The 22,538-nt window shown below is 37.9% G+C and overlaps 1 protein-coding gene and 1 pseudogene across 1 annotated transcript in view; one reads left to right on the top strand and one right to left on the bottom strand.

The window, feature by feature from the left end:
- The window catches only part of ASB5 (ankyrin repeat and SOCS box containing 5), a 77,735-nt gene extending 68,666 nt beyond the window's left edge, over positions 1–9,069 (bottom strand). The window contains exon 1 of the mRNA XM_069096658.1: positions 8,699–9,069. Coding sequence (XP_068952759.1) covers positions 8,699–8,894 — 196 coding nt within the window. The 5' untranslated portion in view covers positions 8,895–9,069. The remainder of the gene's footprint in view (positions 1–8,698) is intronic.
- A 1,912-nt stretch (positions 9,070–10,981) lies between these two features.
- LOC138170984 (uncharacterized) lies at positions 10,982–22,165 on the top strand (annotated as a pseudogene).
- Positions 22,166–22,538: the final 373 nt, after the last annotated feature.

Genomic DNA, 22,538 nt, shown 5'->3' with positions numbered 1-22,538 from the left:
TTTTCATTTTATCTCTCTCCCTTCCTCCTCTGTCTCTCTCTGTCTTTTTGTCTGTCTCTTTCTCACCTTTTTGTCTATCTTTGTTTCTCTCTCTGTGTTGTCTCTGTCTCTTTCTGCCTCCTCTCTCTGTCTCTTCTCTCTCATTCTCTTTCTCTTCCCATATATAATAGACACACACACACATACACACACACATACGGTGAATTTAATGAGGTTGAAGGAACCTGATCAATGTCAGCAAAGAAAAGGGAAAGGGTTAAGAAAAATCGCCACCTCTAACAAATCGCTATCAGCCAAAAGAGACAGTAAAATTGGAAGAGGAAGACAATGTCCAGTTCCCATGTTTGTTGCTGGGTTGTTTTTTGTTGTTGTTGTTGTTTCTTGCTTTTTTTTTCATGATTGGAAAGTAGTTGATGCACAAGAAAACTGTGAACATTTCCTGTGAAAATAGAGCCTGAAGATACACTAGACAATTCTGTTGAAACAATTTTTAATACTAAATAGACATCATATTTCATAAAGATTCATAAATATGGAGACATATTCTTTTCCTGGTACTAAAATTCTTTAGCAGTAAAACTGACCTAGTATTGTGGAAAGAGTGCTGATTCTGGAATCAAGGTACTTAGATCCAAATCCCATTTCTAATGCTTATTATCTATGTGACCCTGGATAAGTCTCTTAAGGACCCCAGGTCTCAGTTTTGTCATCTATAAAATGGGGGAGTCAGACTAGGTTACATTCAAGTCCACTTCCCATTCTAGCTCTATGATAGTATGAAATAAATGCCCAGATAGGAATTGGAAGGAGGACTTTAAGAGAGGAGGAAAAATAAAGAGGAAAAGAGAAAAAAAAAAGAAGAGAAAAAAAGGGACAGAAATAGGCAATAAATGAGGGTATGAGGAAACAGATCCAGGTACCTAGATTTGAGAGTAAATATGTATGTAAGGGGTGCATCTTCCACTCTGCAGTAAGGATAGCAGTACTGATTCCCTCTCCCTCTCCTCCCACCCCCAATCACTAGCTACCACAAGTTACTTTGACATTCTTAGACCAAAACAACAGTTGTCAAGACATTTCTCAACTTAATCCTTCCTTCCCAGATTCCTTCCCTAATTTAAAATGCTATGGTTGTCTCAGTCAACAAAGCACTTTTGGAGCTGCTGGGGGGGAAATGTAAAATTTTAAATAAATTAAATCTTTTTCCCCATTTGGTCACACCATTAATTAGAGTATCAAGTCTATACAGATTCACATTTCTATTGATGTATGGACATGCTTATCTAACTACCTTCTAAGTCCAGTAGAGATGTTAAAAAAAAAAAGTCTAGCACTTCCTTGGCATTTTTCTATCTTTAGATAAAGAAAAGGGGCAAAGAGGAGGAGTCTCTATACACACTTGCTTTCTGAAGTAACTTTTCATTATAGCAGCACTGACAAGTCTTCCCAGCAGAGCTAAGCTCACACACAAATCAACACCTACCAGCTCTTCAGAAACAGCACGAACCAAATTGCTGCTTAGAAATAGAGAGACACTGAACGACATTGCTGCTGCTGTTGGCATCTGCTGCTATAAATTCAGATCCGTGGAGCTGTTTTTAAAACTTGGCTGGGTTTTCATGATAGGAAAAAAAATACTAAATATGTTTTCCCTTCATATGATATCTTCCTTCTCCTTCCTTCCTACCCTCTCCCCCCCCCTTTTTTTTGCCTAGCCTACCCCCTGATCACTATTCTCTGGTGTGAACACCTACCTTTGCTTGTGGATTATCTTTTTTTTTTTTAAGTTGAGCTATTTTTACTGCATCACACTCTAGTCAGAAAACAGACCTGACAAAAACTGTGACAAAATTAATAGCAAGATTCTAAAAAAGCCAAGTGGCACAGTTGATAAAAGTATCAGGAATCAAGAAGACTACTCTTCCTGGGTTCAAATCTGGCCTCAGACACTTCCTAACTGTGTGACCCTGGGCAAGTCACTTAACAATGTTTGCCTCAGTTTCCTCATATAGAAAATGAGCTGGAGAAGGAAATGGCAAACCACTCCAGTGTCTTAGCCAAGAAAACTCCAAATGGGGTCACGAAAAGTTTGACACAACTTAGCAATAACAACAACAAAAACTAAGCAACTTTGAAAGACTTAAAAACTCTGATCAATGTAATAATAATCAGCCAGGATTCCAGGGAGCCATGGTAACATAATGAACCATAATACGCATTTCAGAATAGAGAGGTGATAGACTAAATACGCAGAATAAAAGGCACATTTTTAGATGTGATCAATGTGAGAATTTCTTTTGCTTGATTATGCATATTTGTTACAAGACTTTTTTCCCTTTTTCTTTTCCATTACTAAGAGAGGGAGAAAGGAGAAAAAATACTTGATAATTGAATATATATATAAAACAACTTTAACAGACAGGAGCACAGGTCTTTTTCAGGTTAGAGAATCTATCTACAACATCACTTATGGATAATTTCTTATAATTTGCTGGGGAGAGATACTGAGAGATAAAATTAAGGCACAGTCCCTCTCTCAGGGAGTTTGAAGCCTAGAGGAAGGAGAGATCCTGCTAAACTGGAAGTGTCAGGAGGAAATGAAACTTGATCTAGGTCTTGAAGAACAAGTTATTCTGGTGCTTAACACAATGCCTCTACTAAGGCATATAGTAGGTGCTTAATAAATACTACATTGATTGGATTAGATGAGTAGAGACAGAGTGAAAGACTTTCCCGATAGGGAGAAAAGAGCCAGGAATATGTATGTTGTATCTGGAATTGGAAAGATAGAGACAGTGAGCAGAACTACTTTGCTGCAGTGGTGAGTTTATATCCATAGAGTGAAATGAAAGTTTGTAAAAAGAGAGGCTTTATTGTGGAACAGAAATGTGTAAAAGGCTTTGTCATGGGCCAGATTGTGGTAAACTTTGAATGCCAAGATTTGGAGTATAGATTCTATTCAGAGAGACTACGGGTTTCTGAGTAGCATGCGGCATGTACAAAGTTTTATTTTAGTAAGACTATTTGTCAATGCATGTAGGAGGGATTGGAAAAGGGAGTGACTGGAGGTAGAAAGACCAATGAGGAGATTAATTCCAAAGTGAGGTAATAAAAAATAGGAATGTCAATAGGAAACAGTGGTAAGCAATAGGAATGAATATTTAGTAATAATAAGGGAGGTAACATGAAGGAAGAATTGATGAGCAAGACTTGATTGTGGGTGGTGAGGAAGAGAGAGAAGAGTCAAGGATAGCTATAAGGTTTTGGATTTGGATGACTGAAAATGATTATGCCATTGGTACAAATAGGAAAACATGGAGGGGAAACTGGTTTGGGAGAGAAAGCTGATGAGCAGAGCCAGAAGTAGCGTGTTTTATACCTCAGACAAGCTTTACAAAATGCAACTGGGCAAGAGATGCAAGAAGTTCCTTCAAATCAACTTTTAAAAGATAAATCTGTAAGGCTGTGTATGTGCAAGAATAGAGCCCCCCCCCCCATGGACATAGCAAAGTGACTGCTTTGGGGACAGGGCCCCCTGGAGCTCAGCTGATAGGAGGAAGGGAGTGACATCTATTTAACAACTTCTCTGCCTCCTCCTCCTTTTTCTCTTTCTCTTCCTTCTCCATTGTTGCTTATGCTTTTGGGATCAGTGCTATTAATAAATTTTTTTTAATTTTGGGATCCTGAGGCGAAGACTCAATTACCTTGCCCTAGTAATGCCCTTGCTGAGGAGTTCAGCTTTATTTATATTGAGTTTTAGGAGATAAAAGACATTAAAACAACAACAACAAAAAGACATTCAAGTAGACTTGTTCAGCCTAACAACACTGAAGAGATTCAGCTCTGGAGAGAGAGGTTGATATCGGAGAGATACATTTGAAAATCCTCAATCAATTAATAAACCACTCGACAATCATTTATTAAGCACTTACTACATGTTTGGCACTTATGTAAGGCAGTAGTATAGGGGGATGGCTAGAAAACTGGCCTCAACAACAGGAAGACCTGGCTTATAGTCTCTCCTCTGACACTTTAAATAGGCAAGTCACTTAATCTCTCAGGGCCAAAGGGAACTCTCTGAGACCATAAATTGCTGAGCAGGTACTGATTTGCATTGCTATAGGGAGTTTTCTCAATAAATGTTGATTATACCAGGGAAAACTCTGGTCCAGTAAAAAGGAAAAAGTGTTAGGTCGTGGGGACACAAATGCAAAAGTGTGGTAAAAGTGTCACTGCCCTCTAGATGCTTACATTCCAGAGACCAGGAAAATAGATAGCATCTAATTCTTTTTGCTTTCTGTATTCAGGCAATATGCTGATTTTTTAAAAAGGGAATTTCAGTTTGAATTACCTTCAGAACTTTAGATATAAATAAAGTAGGTGGCCCAAAGTACTTTCTCTTCTATTTGCCCCCATGGATGTCTGAAGTTCTTTTAATGAGGGAAAGTGTTATTAGGCAATCAAAAATAAGTTAATAAGCATTAGTTGAGCACCTACTATGTGCCAAATTTGTGTGAAGGACTGAGGATACAAAGAATAGCAAAAACAGTCTTTGCCCTCAAGAATTTACAGTCTATTAAAAATAAGGCCAAAGATACAATGGTTCCAGGTGAGGATGATAAATTCACATTAAAGTTTTAAAGCCCAATGATGACAATTTCTTGAGATCAGATTTTGATCAGGATGAGGAGAGAAGAGAACAAGAGGATAGAGAGGGTGCCTGATGAGGAGGAAGAAAGGAACCAGAAGAGAAAGGCTAAAAGCAACAAAGACAAATAATTACATCACAATTATGCCCAGCTGTGGCCTTGTCCACTAACTTTGTACAGAGTGTTCATGCTTCTTTAAGAGCCAGGGTTATCACTAGAGCAACACTACTCACAATAGAGGACAGAAATTTCTTGTCAAGGTGTCATTAGGACGATAAAAGAGAATACAGTTTTTCATATCTTTGTCTAGTGATTGTGCAAATGTCTCAAGATGGGGCACAACCCAAATATTCCTCTGAAGGATAGGAAGGTGTGTCACGTTCTACTTTGGTCCCTCCACCAGTTAGGAATAAAGTTGAAAGCTGCCTAGAATTCCTGGATAGCTATCTAATTTTCCAACTGCCAGTCTCAAAAGCTAATGACAACCTTAACAATGTTAAGAATAGACTTTTGATTTGTAGAGGCTATGGGTCCAGGAAATATTCTAGGAGAGAACAAATCAAGGTCTACTCATTATATAGGAAAGGAGGGGGGAAGCAAGAGGCTTTTTTTTTATGATGATAGAGAAATGAGGACTTTTTTTTTCCTCCAAAATGAAATTCAGTGAAATAACAAATGGATTCTGAGGGCATCATTTTGGAAACTGTATAATCTTTTCCTCATGTTCTTTGCATCACATCTTGGTTTATATATTGAATGGAAAGAGCCTAGGAAATCATCAGAGGATAAAGGTTGTCATTTGCTTAGTACCTGTCCCAGGATTCCCTCTGTCCCCCCAGAGGGTAAATCTGTTAGGAGATGGTATCTAACAAAATTAATGGTTTCATTTCTTTCATTATAAAGTGCTACTATGCTCATGAAGAGGACATCCAGAATGTCATCAGCAGCATCTACTGTGGTTATGAAAGAAATGAATACATGTAGTGTGACATCTCAGATTTCAGGGAATTTGGAGTGTCCATTTCAGAAATGGTGGAGGAATGGTTTGGCTACTTTGAAAGTCAGAATGAGAAACCTAATTCGAAATGGAATGAAGGTGATAATCTTCCCCTAGGAAGATGGGGAAACAGCTGGATTATACAAAAACAATTAAGGCTGATTAAGCTGATTAAAAAGCTGACAACAAGGTATTGAAGATTGAAGATAGTCTTTTTTTTTTTTTAAGGGACGAGAAAGAGAATAGACAGGACAGAAACGACTCCTTGTTTGTAATAGAACAAAAGAAGATTGTGGGATTCAGGATTGGGTCACCTTATTATGAATCAATATGAAATTAAAACTTTATTTTATGGTTTCCCTTGGGTAAAAAGTATAACTTAGTAAATAGACAAATGGAAGTATAGCAGGAGTTACTTTGAACTGGGAGGGATCATTTAGTCCAAACCCCTTCATTTTACAGATTAGGAAACTGAGACCCAGGGAGGTTAAATGACTTGCCCAACACCAAGGTCACACAATTATGAATATCAGAGGTGGGATTTGAACTTAGGCCTAATTCTAGAGACATTGTACCAGGTGACTTGAAACATATCAGTTAGGAAGGAAACAAATATATGCCATGTAGTGTGCTTTACAAATCTACTCATCTGATCCTCACAACAACCCTGGGAGGTCGGTGCTATTATTATTCCCATTTTACAGATGTGGAAACTGATGCAGAGACTAAGTGACTTATGCAGGATTACATAGTAGCTAAGTGTCTTAGTCCACATTCAAATTTAAATCTTACTGATTCCATGCCTAATGCACTATGTACTGTACCACTTAACTGCCACCAAATAGGAGGGTTTTAAAAAGATTATAATCCTAAGAGATTAAATTAGCACTTTTCCACCTTATGCTCTACAGGGTGTGAATAGTGAGGGTGGGGGGTGGGGTGGGGACAGTTTATATATCAGTTAGTGTATCTACCTGTAATTTAATTTCATAGAATCAAAGAACCTTAGAGGTCATTTAAGCCATCCCCCAGCTTGACAGAGAGATGAGAAACTGTTCTATTTTTAAGGACCTCCAGAGGTCTCTCTTGCAACCTGTTTCGATGGGCAGAAATTATTCTTTGTTTCTCATCAGCCTTTCTCACTGAAATTTAAGATACAAGGTGTGACACTCAAACCAATACCCTAGTTTTCAAACTACACACATAAAATTAGTCTCATTAAAGTCAGACTACATAGCTAGATGAAAAATCCCGTCAGTTGTCAGCTTACATCCAAATATCTAGACTTTAAAAAACGAGAAACCGACTGGTTTCCTGGTGTCTGGTGCCATATAGATAAAGTATCCAAATAGGTGACTGATTTTTTTCTCTCTTGTCTTTTAGATAGTTAGGTGATGTGTCGCACAATGGACTTTGATGAATTCTCTTTCCTCTAGTTCTCTCTTTCAGGGAAATGGCACTCACTAGCCTTTTAGAAGGGTATCCCACGTTAATAGAAAGGTTTGCCTTAGCAACAGACAACCTCTTGATTTTTTTTACAGCATCTTTTTACAACACCAAAACCTGGGGCAGCTAGGTGTCACAGTGCATAGAGTACTGGGCCTGGAATCAGGAAGACCCAAGTTCAAATTTAGCCTCAGACACTAGCTGTGTGACCCTGGGTAAGTCATTTAACCCTGTTTACCTTAGTTTCCTCATCTATAAAAAGAGCTGGAGAAGGAAATGGCAAACCACTCCATTATCTATCTCTGCCAAGAAAACTCAAAAAAAGGGTCACAAAGAATTGGACAGGACTGAAACGACTGAACAACAACAAACCAAAACCTATTTCCTTAGCAACAAATTCATCATCTCCTTTTCAGTGACAAATGCACTATTATTGTCATTGTAGCTTCACACCCCAAACTTTATTTAGGAATCTCCCTCTTGCATTTGACTTTCCACTCAAATGTTCCTTGCTATAACCTACATTTGAAAATAGACTTTGCTACCCAATGACAAGAGTTAGTACAATAGATGCTAAGAATAACATCCTCTCGACTTGAGTCATTGTGAACACACACACACACACATGCACACACCACTGTGCTAGATTCTATGTGAATGCCAGCTTTAAATCTAAACTTCTGCTGATTTATAAGTGTTCAGGGTTTTCAAATAATTATGCTTCTCAAACCAGAGATTAGTCTAACAGACTGTGACATCAGTATAAAGAATGCCACATAAACCCTTTAACTGTACAGACTAATTGGACTGATGGCATATACATACATGATTTTATGACACCCATTAAGCTTGAAGTCTGTTAACACTGATTTCATATGTGGTCAAAGAGTTCAACTTTCCTTTCAGGAATACAAGGGCCCTTTTCCACCCAGACATAAAGTCTAATTATTTACATTATCGCATAACTTGTCATGTATTTTATACAAATTAAAGCAATAGCAAATCACCATTAAAAAAAAAAAAGAAGCACCTCCATGAATTCTGGAAGCTGGAACTACTTTCACTTTATTCGGTAGTTTTATGCTTCAGCATATTCTTACAGGAAAATGTTCCAACACATAATCGGCCTTTGTAGCTACACTCTCAGGTTTTCTTCAAGTTCAGTTACTTTGTACAAGCCTCAGTGTCAGTTGAGTTAACTTGAGTTAGAATATGATTAAAGGAGAAACTCACTAACTAGCTAAAATGTTTTTGAATATTTCTGTCATCATTAGACTCTTAGGCAAAAGGGGATGATTAGAGTCTCTTTGTGTTAAATGGAAAATTATACAATTTGTTGTTGTATCACCTCCACTAAATCTATCTTGGCATGAATTCACTGCCTTTCCTAGCAGGAACACTTATTAGAGTGGTTTACGTAACAAACTAAATCTTTCCTTCATGAAACAATCCAGCAGTGAACTCACAAACATTTTCGTTCATAATCAGAAGTTTGGCCTTGAAGCTGGCCCACAAAGGAAATATGTGAAAAGCAAAGGAACCCCAGGAGTGAAGCTGGAGTCAAAGTCGGTGTGCTATGAATCAGAGAGCATTATCAGAGCCTTACCTTGCCCTTGGGTCACGCCATAGAATTCGGCTGCTATCCTGGCTGCCTCCTTGCGGTTTCCTTTCACAATGTAGAAGTGACTGAGGATGGCAAGGCTGATTTTCACAAAGAGTTTGAAGCAGAAAAGTGAAAGGATCGTGAAGTAGACATTGGACAGCTGCTGAGCAAAAGGACGGCTTTCCTCTTCCACAGACATGGCTGCTGGAGATTGTGTGTTACAACTGAGATCCAAGTCTCAAATGTGCCTGGCTCTGGGCACACACAGCTCCTGAGCAGCTGATCCTGAGGAAAGAAGATATCAGGTGGTCATGATGCCTACAGCTCAAAATATTTATACTGTCCGTAAAAGTTCACTGGGCCCTCCTATTGGCCTAATAGGAGTCTGCAGATGTCGACTTATCGCATGCCTTCTTTCTAGAACTCTTGGCTTTTCAGTCTCAATTTTTAAAAGATCAATTTCAACCCTCCATAAATTTGTATCTTGTTTAATTTTTGTTATGCCATGTACAAAACATAGTGGTAATATCACTGGTCTGGGAGTCAGGACACCTAGATTCTAGTCACACACTAGTTGGATGAATTTGGATGTCACTTCCCTTCTTAGGCCTCACTTTCCTAAGCTACAAAATGAAGGGAATAAATTAGATGCCCTCTAAGGCCCTGACCTGTTTTAACTCTGTTTAAAAATCTATGAATAATTTGGAGAACATTTTGTATATGGTCTTTGCCTATTAATAATAGCAATGTTACCACAATAAAACTAAATGACATACTTCTTTTTTTCTTTTCTGAGAGTATTACTTGAGGTTAGAGCTTTTCCTGAGACTAGGTGCATAGAAACATAGGTTTAAATCTAAGAAGGGTCTTTTAAAATACTCTCGGTCAAGGGTTCTATGGATAGGTTTCAAGGAGTTCCTGAACTTAAATGGGAAAAAGAAATTACATCTTTTTTTCACTAAATGAAATAAAGCCTTTCCTTCAATTATGAAATAAAAAAAACCACAAATATTATCTGAGGTATCTATAGGTTTCACCAGACTGCCAAAGGAGTATATGATACCAAAAATGATTGAGAATTCCTATTCTAAACTAACACATTTACTTAAAAGAGGAGGGAAGTGAGGATTATCAAGAAGTGACTTACCCAAGGTGACCAAGATAGGCAATGGCAGAGTTAGGACTAAAACATGGGTCTTTGACTATTGCTCTTTCTATTTAAGTCGAGCCTCCATGAGGACCAAATGAAATACCTTTGGACTAGATCATCAGCCACCAATAGTCAATATGACTAGGGTGACCACAATGACAGTCTGACTCTTGGTATTTGACTGTTGTCAGAGATAACAGGTTTGACCTACAAATATCCAAATTTGGATTCCCCCAAAATATCTGTAGACACTGTTCCAGAAGAACTAAGAATTTAGTAGGGGAATGCTTATTAATAAAATGAAAAATATTTTGTTTGTATTTTCCAAAAAGAAACATTCGACCAAAAAAAAGAGACACATTTTAAGCCTATAGTGTGTGCCACTATTCTTATGGATATGTTTTATAAATGAAATGAAAGTGGCTTCCTAATGGGTACTATTTATAGCTAAAAAGAGTAATAGAGTAAAATATTGAGTGAAATGATGTTAAATGGCAGCTCCTGTTATTAAAGCTAAAAAATAATATGAATATGTGCCAAAATCCAGACTGACATATTACTCATGTGGAATTCCTGGCATAATGTGATGGGGTTTGGGCCATGCTTCTCTTCCTCTTAGATTCTTTAAAGCAATAGATTCCCAGAGCAGCAGCCAGGAACAGAGAGGATCTGAGACTTAATGTTATAGCTTTGAAATTTGTATCCAGGGGCAAAAAGCATCTTTATAGCATGATAGAATAGGATTAAGTTAATCTAAGGATGACTTTGCTTCCAGCCTTACTTTTGTATTACAGAAAAGGGTTAGAAATTTCATGACTAAGTCATGAAGTTAGCAAATAAAATGCTTCCTTTTTTCCCAAGGCCCAAACTTATTTTCAGGGAGCAAGTTCAGGTAATAAGGTCAATGTCACAAAAATAATAATAATGATGTACAAACATTTGTATGTTTTTTTTACTGTTTACAAAGAATGGTCCTCACGATAACCCAGCCTGTGTGGTAGGTAGATAGTGTAAGTGCTATTATCTTTATTGTGTAAGATGAGGAGACAGAGTGGTGCAAAATGATTTACCCATAGACAAGGTGAATGGAATTATTACTGTCTTTGATATCACTATGAGAGAGAAAATTAGAACTGATGGATCATTACTCTGAAAAGGATGACATTGTTTATGTTCTTATGATGATGGAGGTAGAGGATGAAAGCTAAAACCTTTCTTGATCTGGGATTCTTAACCTGGGTTCTGTGACCTTGTTTTAAAAAAATTGTATTTCAATATAACTGATTTCCTCTGAGATCCTATATATTTTATTTTGTGTACTTAAACACAATTATTCAGGGGAGGGGTCCAAACTGCCAAAGGTGTCACCTCTTTTACTTATAGCTAGAGTGGTCATACGTAGGGGATGTGATGATTATCTCCAATTAGCTTCTTGATGGGCACAATGATATTCGATTCCAAATTTCCAGAAAGCTCAGAGTACTCTGAGTCATTATGCTAACCAGTTCACCGATGTACTTGTAGAAATAATCCTTTCCTTAGTCATATTCCTTAGTGCCTATCTAAAGTTTCAACCCTTCCGCTTTACCAGTAAATGCTATTAAAAATAATCATTTTCCACGTTAGCTAGTCAGGAGTTCAGATTCTTCTGTGCTAGAAACATTTGTTTTTCCAAGGCTGTTGACATTTTTATGGTAAGTTAAAAACTCAGTTGATTTATTGGTCAAGAAATTTTCTTTTTCAGGGATTCAACTTCATGATATAGGAAATTCCCCTTGAGTGTTTTTCTTGATTCCCATCTCTATTCCCTTTCTCAGTATACCCTCCCTCCCTGTGTGCTTCACATCATCTCCAGTTTAATGAATCATCAAATAAAAACTAAAACTTCTTGGAGTGATTCATAGTAATAGCTCATATTTAGTTGGCTTTTCAGTTTGCAGAGTATGTAACATTCAACAAATCCTATGAGTATAAATATGTTAATTATTATTGATAAGGAAACTAAGACTCAGAGAGGGTCAGTGATTTGTAGGCAGTTATTAGCTTAGTAGGGATCAAAGCCAGCTAGGTCTTCTCACTCTGGATTCAGTGTACATTCCATGTTATCTATTTATATAGAGAGAGACAGGGAAAGTGAAACAACTGAACATCAAGCCAGGGGAGACTTGAGTTCGATTCTACCTTTAATATTTATCTGTGTGATAAAGTAAGGTAAAGCTGTTTAACTTCTCTGAACTTCACTTAGCTGCTTCATCTATAAAATGAGTAGAGAGGTGTAAGAGACCTCAAAAGCCAGCTAGTCCAACCTCTTGATTTTACAGATGAGGAAACTAAGGCATAACAAAGACAATTGACTTGTTCAAGGTCACAAAGTTAATAAATGTCAGAGAAAAGATATATAATGTCTGTAGTATCAATGAGATCAATTTACTCTGTAGGTTGTTTTCCCACCTGGGATAAACCTCTTGCCTTGAGTCATGAATCCTTTGTCAGGATCACAATTTCAGAAGGGACTCCAGACACAATTATTTCATTGAAAGTTGGACTCACTCTTCAAATGGTTTCTCCACCTCTTTGTGGGGGCCTTGTACTCCACTTTCCAGTTACCCTTTCTGTGCTGCCTTCCCCCATTAAAATCCCTCATGGCAGGAATTGTCTTGCTTGCTTGTATTTGTAACCCCAGTGCTTAGGGCTTATTAAAAGTTCACTTGCTCTGACTCTCTCTCTCTCTCTCTCTCTCTCTCTCTCTCTCTCTCTCTCTCTCTCTCTCTCTCTCTCTCTCTCTCATCTATCTCTATCATCTATCTATACATCTATCTGTATCATCTATCATCTCTCTATCATATATATATCTTTCTATTCATCTTTCAACAATAGTCTATCTCCATCACCTATCTCTTATCATCTATCTGTATTGCTTATCTTTCTCTTCTTTCATCTTTCATCTATCTTTCCTTTTTTCTTTTTCTTCCTTCCTCCCTCTTTCTTTCTCTCTCTTCCCCCCTTCCTTCCTTTCCCTTCTTTCTTTCTTCCTTCCTTCCTTTCTCTCTCCCTTCCTCCCTCCCTCCCTCTCCCTCTCCCTCCCCCCCTCCCTCCCTCCCCCCCCCCCCCCCCCTCCCCCCCTCCCCCTCTCCCTCCCCCTCTCTCTCTCTCTCTCTCTCTCTCTCTCTCTAACCATACTTCATGGTGTGATTGTGAGTGTAGAATGAGATACTATATGTTAGTGTTTTGTTAACCTTGAAGCAGTTATCTAATTGCCAGGTGGTGTTGTCACCACAAACTCCCTCTCCTAGAGGATATTGGGAGTTGTTGACTAAGCAAATAAAAATCCTGTTAACAATCCTTTTCACTTAATCAAATACAAAGTATTTGTTTATTGAGTACTTGAAATGTACATAGCATAATGGTGCTCTGGGGAAGACAAAATACATATGACTTGGTCTCTGTTCTTTAGAAACTTACTGTCTGGTTGAGAGACAAGGTTTATAAGTAAGCACTAATTAGAAAATGGTATAAGCCAGTATTGATTATCTGGTAATGTTCACGTGTTGCCTTTTGAGTTGTTGAAAAGGAGTGCTTAGTATGACCAGTGATCTTGATCTTGACAAAACTATTATTAGTCTCTGACCTGCTTCATTTTTTATGTCAAGGTCAAACTTTCCAGTCATCCCAATTATCTTTTGATTTCCTCCTTTAGCATTCCAATCCCGTATGATGAATGTGACATCTTTTTTGGGTGTTTTTTCTAAAAGATGTTGTAGATCTTCACAGAACAGATCAACTTTGGCCTCTGGCATCAGTGATTGGAACAGAGACTTTTATTACGGTGATGTTGAACAATTTGCCTTGGATTCAAACAGATTTTCTGTAATTTTTAAGATTTACATGATGATTTTTGAGATTACATGAACATCACCAGATGCTAATATTGAAGTCAGACTGACAATATACTTTGTAGCCAGAGGATGAGAAATGCTATACATTTAATTAAAACAAGACCTGGAGATGACTATGGCTCAGATTATGAGATTCTTATGGCAAAATTCAGACAAACTGAAGTAGGGAAAACCATCAAACCACATGACCTAAATAACATCTTTATAAGTAGAAGTGATGAGTAGATTTAAGAGATTAGATCTGGTAGATAGAATGCCTGAAGAACTATGGACAAGAGGTTTGAAATATTGTATAGGAGGAAGCAACAAAAAAACATTCCAAAGAACAAGAAAGTAAAATGACTATCTGATGAGAAAAGAAGGAAAGGGAAAGGGAAAGACACCCAACTTAATGCAAAATTCCAGAGACTAATAAGGAAAGTTAAGAAGGCTTTCTTAAATGAGTAATGCAAAGAAATAGAAAAAAAAAAGTTAGAAAAACAAGAGATCTCTGCAAGAAAATTAGAGATATCAGGGCAGCTAGGTGGCCCTGGAGTTAGGAGGACATGAGTTCAAATCTGACCTCAGACACTTAACATTTACAAGCTGTGTGACCTTGGACAGGTCACTTAACCCCAATTGCCCTGCCTTTCCCCCTTCAAAAAAGCAATTAAAAAAAAAGAAAATTAAAGATATCACGGGAAGATTTCATGCAAAAATGGGCATAATAAAAGACAAAAATGGTAGATATTTAACAGAAGTAGAAGAAATTAAGGAGATGTGGCAAGAATATACAGAAGAATTATATAAGAAAGATCCTAATGTCACTGATAACCATGATGGTGTGGTTACTGAACTAGAGCCAGACATCCTGGAGAATGAGGTCAAGTGGGTCTTATGAAGCAGTGCTAACAATTGCTAGAGGAGGTGACAGAATTTCTGCTGAGCTATTTAAAATCCTAAAAGTTGATGCTGTTAAAGTGCTGCACTCAACATGCCAGCAAATTTGGAGGATGCAACAGTGGCCACTGGATTGGAAAATATCAGTTTACACATCTCAATCCTAAAGAAGGACAATGCCAAAGAATGTTCAAATATCAAAAAGCTGCACTCGTTTCCCATACCAGCAAGGTTATGCTTAAGATTCTGCAAGGAAAACTTCAGCAATATGTGAACCAAGAATTACCAGAAAGAAGAATGGAAAAAAAAATGAAGGGGGCAGTTAGGTGGCACAGTGAATAGAGCACCTGCCCTGGAGTCAGGAGGATCTGAGTTCAAATCCAGTCTCAGATACTTGATACTTAAATAGTTGTGTGACCTTGGGCAAGTCACTTAACCCTAATTGCCTTGCCTTCCCCCCTCCAAAAAAAACAACCCAAAACCAAAACAAAACAAAACAAAAAACAATGGGTTGGTTTTTTGAAGATGCACAGGAACTAGAGAACAAATGGCAAACATTCATTGGAGTGTGGATAAAGGGAGTTCCAGAAAAACATCTACTTCTGCTTCTTTGACTACACTAGAGCCTTTGTGTGGATCACAACAAAATTCAGAAAGTCCTCAAAGAGATGGGAGTACCAGATCATCTTACTTGTCTCCTAAGGAACCTATAGAAGCAACAGTTAGAACCAAACAGAACATCCAATTGCTTCAAGATTGGAAAAGGACTACTTCAAGTATGTATATTCTCACCTTACCTGTTTAACTTACATGCAGAGTACATCATGCAAAATGCCAGACTGGATGAATCAAAAGCCAGAATTAAGGTTGATGGCAGAATTATTAATATCCTCAGACATGCAAATGATACGACTCTGATGACAGAAAATGCAGAATTAAGAAGCCTCTTGATAAAAGTGAAAGAAGAGAGTATAAAAGCTGGCTTGAAGGTTAACACCAAAAAACTAAGATCTTCGCAACTAATCCCATCATTTCCTCACAAATAGAAGAAGACTAATGCAAAAATGTGTTTAATAGGAATGTATGTGTAGAGCCTATATCAGATTGCATATCGTCTTGGGAAGGGAGGGGGAGAAAATTTAAAACTTGTAGAAGTGAATGTTGAAAACGAAAAATAAACTAATAAAAAATAAATAAAGGAAGAAGAAATGGAAGCAGTGTCACATTTCATATTCTTGGACTCAAAGATCATTGTAGACAGTGATTATAGCCATGAAATTAAGAGATGCTTGCTCCTTGAAAGGAAAGGTATGGCAAATCTGGATAGCATACTAAAAAGCAGAGACATTACCTTGCCAATAATGGCTCATATAGTCAAAACTATGGTTTTTTCAATAGTAATATATGGCTATGAGAGTTGGATTATAAAGAAAATTGAGTGCCACAGAATCAACATTTTCAAATTGTGGTACAGGAGAAGACTTTTTAGAGTCCCTTGGAAAGCAAAATCAAATAAGTCAATACTTAAAGAAATGAATTCATACTATTCACTGGAAGGTTAAATACTAAAGCTAAAGCTTACTCTGGTCACATAATAAGATGATAGAGTACATTGGACAAGACCCTGATATTGGGAAAGTTTGAAGGCAAAAGGAAAAGGGGAAGACAGAGGATTAGATAATGTTACTGAAGGAATGAGCATGAGTTTGGACAGACTTCAGGAGATAGTGAAGGATAGAATGGCCTGGCATGCTATGGTCTATCAGGTCACAAAATATTAGACACGACTGAATGGCAACAACAGGAACAACAATAAGAAGTCAATACATAACCAAAAGATACATGAAGTGCCACAGACCCTGAATGCTGAAGAAGTCAGAAAACCAGGAGGCCATAGGAGCATAAATCTAGAGTAGGAAGGGATTTTAGAGGTATCAGGGACAGGGTCCCAATTTGAGCCATTTCTGATGAGAGTAAGGTTCACTCACTCCTTCTCAACTCCACCTCTTCCTCTCCATAGTAAAAGCCTTTTCTTGACACTTTTATGTGAGATAATCTACCCCATTCTACCTCTCCCTTTCCCTTTATCCCAGTACATTCATCTCTCATCCCTTAATTTTATTTTTTTAGATATCATCTTTTCATATTCATCTCATACCTGTGCCCTCTCTCTATATATACTCCTATCTGTTCTAATAATGAGAAAGGTCTTAAGAGTTATAATCATCATCTTACCGCGTAAACAGTTGAACCTTATTAAGTCCCTTAAGATTTCCTTTCCTGTTTATCTTTTTGTGCTTCTCTTGAGTCTTGTGTTTTAAAGTCAAATTTTCAATACAACTCAGGTCTTTTCATCAAGAATGATTGAAAGTCTTTTATTTCATTGAATATCCATTTTCCCCTCAAGAATTATACTCAGTTTTGCTGGGAAGGTGATTCTTGGTTGTAATCCTAGCTTCTTTATCCTCTGGAATATCATATTCCAACCCTATGATCCTTTAATGTAGAAGCTGCTAAGCCTTATGTTATATTAACTGTGGTTCCACAATACTTAAATTATTTCTTTCTGATTGCTTGCTCCTTGACCTGGGAGCTCTGGAATTTGGGTATAATATTAATGGGAGTTTTTATTTTGGATATTTTTCAGGAGGTGATCAATGGATTCTTTCAATTTCAATTTTGCCTTCTGTTTCCAGAATATGAGGGCAGTTTTCCCTGATAATTTCTTGAAAGATGATGTCTAGGTTCTTTTGTTATTATGGTTTTCAGGTAGTCCAATAATTTTTAAATTATCTCTCCTGGATCTATTTTCCAGGTCAGTTGTTTTTCCAATGAGATATTTCACATTGTCTTTTATTTTTTCACTCTTTTGGTTTTATTTTATTGTTTCTTGAATTCTCATAAAGTCATTAGGATCCATTTGCTCCATTCTGATTTTTAAGGAATTATTTTCTTCAATGTCCTTTTCTCTCTCTCTCTTTTTTTTTTAATGGAATATATGTATTTATTTATTTTTAATTGAATTTTGTTTTTATTTTTAGTTTATATTATTCATTTCCACAAGATTTTGAGTTACAAATTTTCTCCCTGTCTTTCCCCTACCCACCACCCCAAAACAGTAATCCCACTTTATACCCCCTCCCTCAATTTGCCCTCTCCTATATTCTCCACCATCCCCCTCCGACTTTCCAGCAGGGCAAGATGGATCTCTATACCCCAGTGCCTGTATATCTTATTACCCAATTTCATGTAAAAAAATAATAATAATATATTTTTTAAACATTTGATTTTAAAACTCTGAATTCCAGATTCTTTCCCTCCCTCCCTTGTCACCCACCCTTACTGGGAAGATAAACAATTCAGTAAAGGTTGCACATGTGTAGCTATACAAAACATTTCCATAGTGGATATATTGTGAAAGACTGACTATATTTCCCTCCATCCTATATTGACCCCCACTTGTTCTATCCTCTACTTTGACCCTGTCCCTTTTCAAAAGTGTGTGCTTCCAACTTCCCTCCCCCCCCAACCTGCCCTCCCTTCCATCATCCCCCCTCTCATTCCCTTACCCCTTACTCTCCTGTAGGGCAAGCCCTATTTAGCATGTATGTCATTCCCTCCCTAAGCCAAATTCAATGAGATTGATGTTGACTCATTCCCTTTTGACTTCCTTTTCTTCCCCTCCATTGTAACAGTTTTCCCTTGCCTCTTTTATATGATAATTTACCCCATTCTGTCTCTCCCCATCTCCTCTCATTGTATTCCTCTCTCACCTCTCAATTTCACCTTTTAAGTATCATCCCTTCCTATTCAATTGGTCCTGTACTCTCTGTATATGTATACCTGTACACACACACACACACACACACACACACACACATATATATATACTCACATATGTATTCATGCTCCCATATACCCTCCTATATAGACACATATATGTATGTATACATACATACATATGTATACACACATTTATATTCCCTTCAACTATTTTCATACTGAGAAAAGTTTCATAAGTTACAATTATCATTTTTTCATGTAGGAATGTGAATAGTTCAACTTTGATAGGTTTCTTATGATTTCTTTTCCCTGTTTACCTTCTCATGGTTCTCTTGCTTCTTGTATCTGAATGTCAAATTTTCTATTCAACTGTTTTTTTTTTTCATGAAGAATGCTTGAAAGTTCTCTATTTCATCGAATTACTATATTTTCCCCTGAAACATGATACTCAGTTTTGCTGGGTAGGCGATTCTTGGTTTTAATCCCAACTCCTTTGACCTCCAGAATATCACAATCCAAGCCCTTTGATCCCTCATTGTGTGAAAGTGCCAGATCCTGTGTTACCTTGATTATGTTTCCACAATATTCAAATTGTTTCTTCTTGGCTGCTTGTAATATTTTCTCCTTGATCTGGGAATTCTGGAACCTGGCTATAATATTCCTGGGAGTTTTCTTTTTGGGATCTTTTTCAAGAGGTGATCGGTGGATTCTTTCAAATTCTGTTTTGCCCTCTGACTCTAAAACATCAGAGCAATTTTCCTTGAGAATTTCTTGAAGGATTTCTAGGTTCATATTTTGGTCATGGCTTTCAGGTAGTGCAATAATTTTAAAATTATCTTTCCTGGATCCATTTCCAGGTCAGTGGGTTTTCCAATAAGATAATTCACATTGCCTTCTATTTTTTCATTCGTCTGTATCTGTTTAATAGTATCTTGATTTCTCATAAAGTCACTAGCTTCCATTTGCTCCAATCCAATTCTGAAGGAATGATTCTTTTCAGTGAGCTTTTGAGATTCTTTTTCCATCTGGCAAATTTGGCTTTTTAAGGAATTCTTCTCCTCATTGGCTTTTTGAGTCTCTTTTGCCATTTGAGTTAGTTTGTTTTTTTAAGGTATTTTTTCTTCAGTCAAGTTGTTGACCCTTTTTTCATAATTTTCTTGAATCATTCTAATTTCTCTTCCCAATTTTTCCTCCACTTCTGTTATTTGATTTTCCAAATCCTTTTTAAGCTCCTCTATTGCCTGTAACCAATTCATATTTTTCTTGGAAGTTTTTGGTGCAGGAGTTCTGACTTTGTTGTCTTCCTCCTGTTCCATGCTTTGAGCCTTTTTGTCCCCAAAAAAGGAATCCAAAGTAGGATTGCTGTATTTGCTTTGCTTCCTTCACTTGTTCATGTTGCCACTCAATTATTTGACTTTTGAGCTTTTTGCCACAATAGAACTTTGCTTCCAGAGAGGAGAGCTTTGTTCCAAATTGCTAGGTTTTCACAGATGATGAAGCTATTTGTTGGGTGCCCTCTCTGAAGCCTCCACCCACTCTGGCTCCCTGGTTATGCATCCCAGGACCTCCACCCTAGACAGTAATCCAGACCCAAGCAGGTTAAAGCAAGAGCAATTACCCCTCAGACTGGTCGCTTGGTCCCCCTACAATCTACAAGCCAGGATCTCTGAAGCAGACATGTGGCATTGGCTGCTGCTCCTCAGCTTCTTCTGCTTCCAGGGGTAGAGTCCAGACCCTCTGTTCTCACAGAGTCCACACTGAACTCTCACTTTGTCTTTGTCGTTTATGGGTTGATAATTCTGGAAGCCTCCATAGCTGCTGGTGATACACTCTCAAAAATTCCCTCCAGCCAGGGCTGTTTGTGGCTGCCCTGAGGCTAAAACTATAGACTCATTCATGGCTGGGCTCTGCCCCCAGTGAGCTGTGATGGACCCTTCCTGTCTGCCTGCCAGGCTGTCTTCAGCAGGAGGTTTGTTTCTCTCTGTCACTTTGTGGGTTCTATAGCCCTAAAGTTTGTTTAGAGTAATTTTTTATAGGTATTTGAGGTGGTTATGGAGGGTGCATATATAATTTTCCTGCTTCTACGCCGCCATCTTGTCTCCACCCCCCATGCTCCAGCTTCTTGGAACCACAGGTGAGAATTGTTCAGTGACCTTTTCCATCTGACCAATTCTAATCTTTTTTTCTTCAATGAATTTTTGTTTCCTCTTTTTCCCATTTAGACATTTCTGCTTTATAAGGCATTCTCCTCATTGGCTATTTGGACCTCTTTTACCATTTGACCTAATCTGTTTTTTAAGCTGTTATTCTTTTTAGTATGTTTTGTGTGTGTGTGTGTGTCTCCTTTACCAAGCTGTTGACTTATTTTAAATTATTTTCTTGTATCACTCTTATTCCTCTTCCCAACTTTTCCTCTACCTCTCTTACTTGATTTTGGGAATAATTTTTGAGTTCTTCCATGGCCTGAGACCAATTCACATTTTTCTTGGAAGCTTTGAATGTAGGAACTTTTACTTTGTTATCTTCCTCTGAGAGTGAGCTTTGATCTTCCTTGTCACCATAGTTACTTTCTATGGTTAGAATTTTTTTTCTGTTGTTTGCTCATTTTCCCAGCCTATTACCTGATTTTTAACTCTTTGTTAAGGTACAGCTCTGCTTCCATGGTGGAAGGAACACCCTACTGAGCTTCAGAGACTTTGTGTAGCTCTTTTCAAAGATACCTTAAGGGACCTGTAAATTTTCAGTTCTTCCAAGGTGATATGATCTAAGGCAGAAGTTTCCAAACTTATTTGGTTTACCACCCTCCTTTTAAAAAAAAAATACTCAGTGCCTCCCCCCAAAAGTTTACTTTCTTTAACCCTTTAACAGTTTTAATGAAATTTTCTTCATTTCAAAAAATGTAATTTTTTTTAAAAAAATGACACATCTTAAATTTAATAATTTATTGTAAATTTGTGATTTTTTCCCTACATTGAAATTTTGATGACACTATTGCATCATGTAACCATATAGTATCATATTATAAACAAGTCATTAAACACACATATTCCTGCCTATACAGACTGGACTTCCCACCAATGCATGACACACTAGCCTGCTAACACTTACTTGTCAAGACCTGTTGGCAGACTTGAACTTTGATCTGTTATAATTTGTATTTTGTGTGTTTATTTGGAAAATAATGTAATCACTATGACTTTAACTCTTACATAATAGAAGAAACATGTATGAATGGTTTTTCAAATTGTTTCTTTATCTTTTTTTCTTTCCTTATTCTTCCACCACCCCCTTATTTTTATTCAACACCTCTTAATTGCACCCAAGGCTACTACCATCCCCCCTGGATTGTTCTATCACCCCCAGGGGGCGGTATTGCCCACTTTGGGAACCTATGACTAAGGAAAAGCGTTTACTACTCTCCTGGCTTGTACTTTGGTCTATGAGAGACCATAAGCACTCATTTCTGCCCTGAAACTGTGAGGAGGATACACGCTGTCATGAGGCCACTTGCTCTGGTGTGCTAGTGCTCCTTCCTGCCCTGGGACTGCCACCCAAGATGGCAACCAGATCTGAGTATGGGCAAAGCAACAGAGTCCTGCCTTGGTGCTAGCAAAGAGACCTATGTAGTCTCCTTCTGACCAGTTGTTCATCTCCCTTACAGTCTGTGGGCTGAGAGCTATGGAAACTGCCACTGCTGCTGCTAATTCAGTGGCTTCCAAGGCCTGCTCCTGGTTTGTTGTAGCCAAATCTGTGCTGGTGTAGCCTGTTCTGGACTGTCCTCCACTTTCACCCAGGTGTGGTAGACCTTTCCTGCTGACCTTCTAAGTTGTCTTTGGCATCTGTGGGTTGAGAAGTCTGGAAACTACCACTGCTGCCACTGATTTCAGTTACCCTGAGGCCTGCTCCTGGTCAGCAGCTGGGATTGTTGATGCATGGGAGTGGTCTGCACTCATTCTGGTACAACAGACCACTCCCATTGAGCTTTCAAGTTGTCTTGGGCTGGAAAATTCTTTCACTTTGTCTTTTTGTTGGTTCTAACACTTTTGAATTTGTTTAGAGTCATTATTTAAAGGCATTTGGAGAGGTTTGGGGGAGAGCTCAGGTGAGTCCCTGGCCTTTACTCTGCCATCTTTGC

The sequence above is a fragment of the Petaurus breviceps genome, unplaced genomic scaffold, assembly GCF_028583685.1.
Source record: "Petaurus breviceps papuanus isolate PSGF00001 unplaced genomic scaffold, PetGlider_PUasm1.0 126, whole genome shotgun sequence".
Taxonomy (NCBI): Eukaryota; Metazoa; Chordata; class Mammalia; order Diprotodontia; family Petauridae; genus Petaurus; species Petaurus breviceps.
The sequence above is the reverse complement of the archived record's forward strand: the minus strand, read 5'-3'. Positions and strand labels throughout refer to the sequence as shown.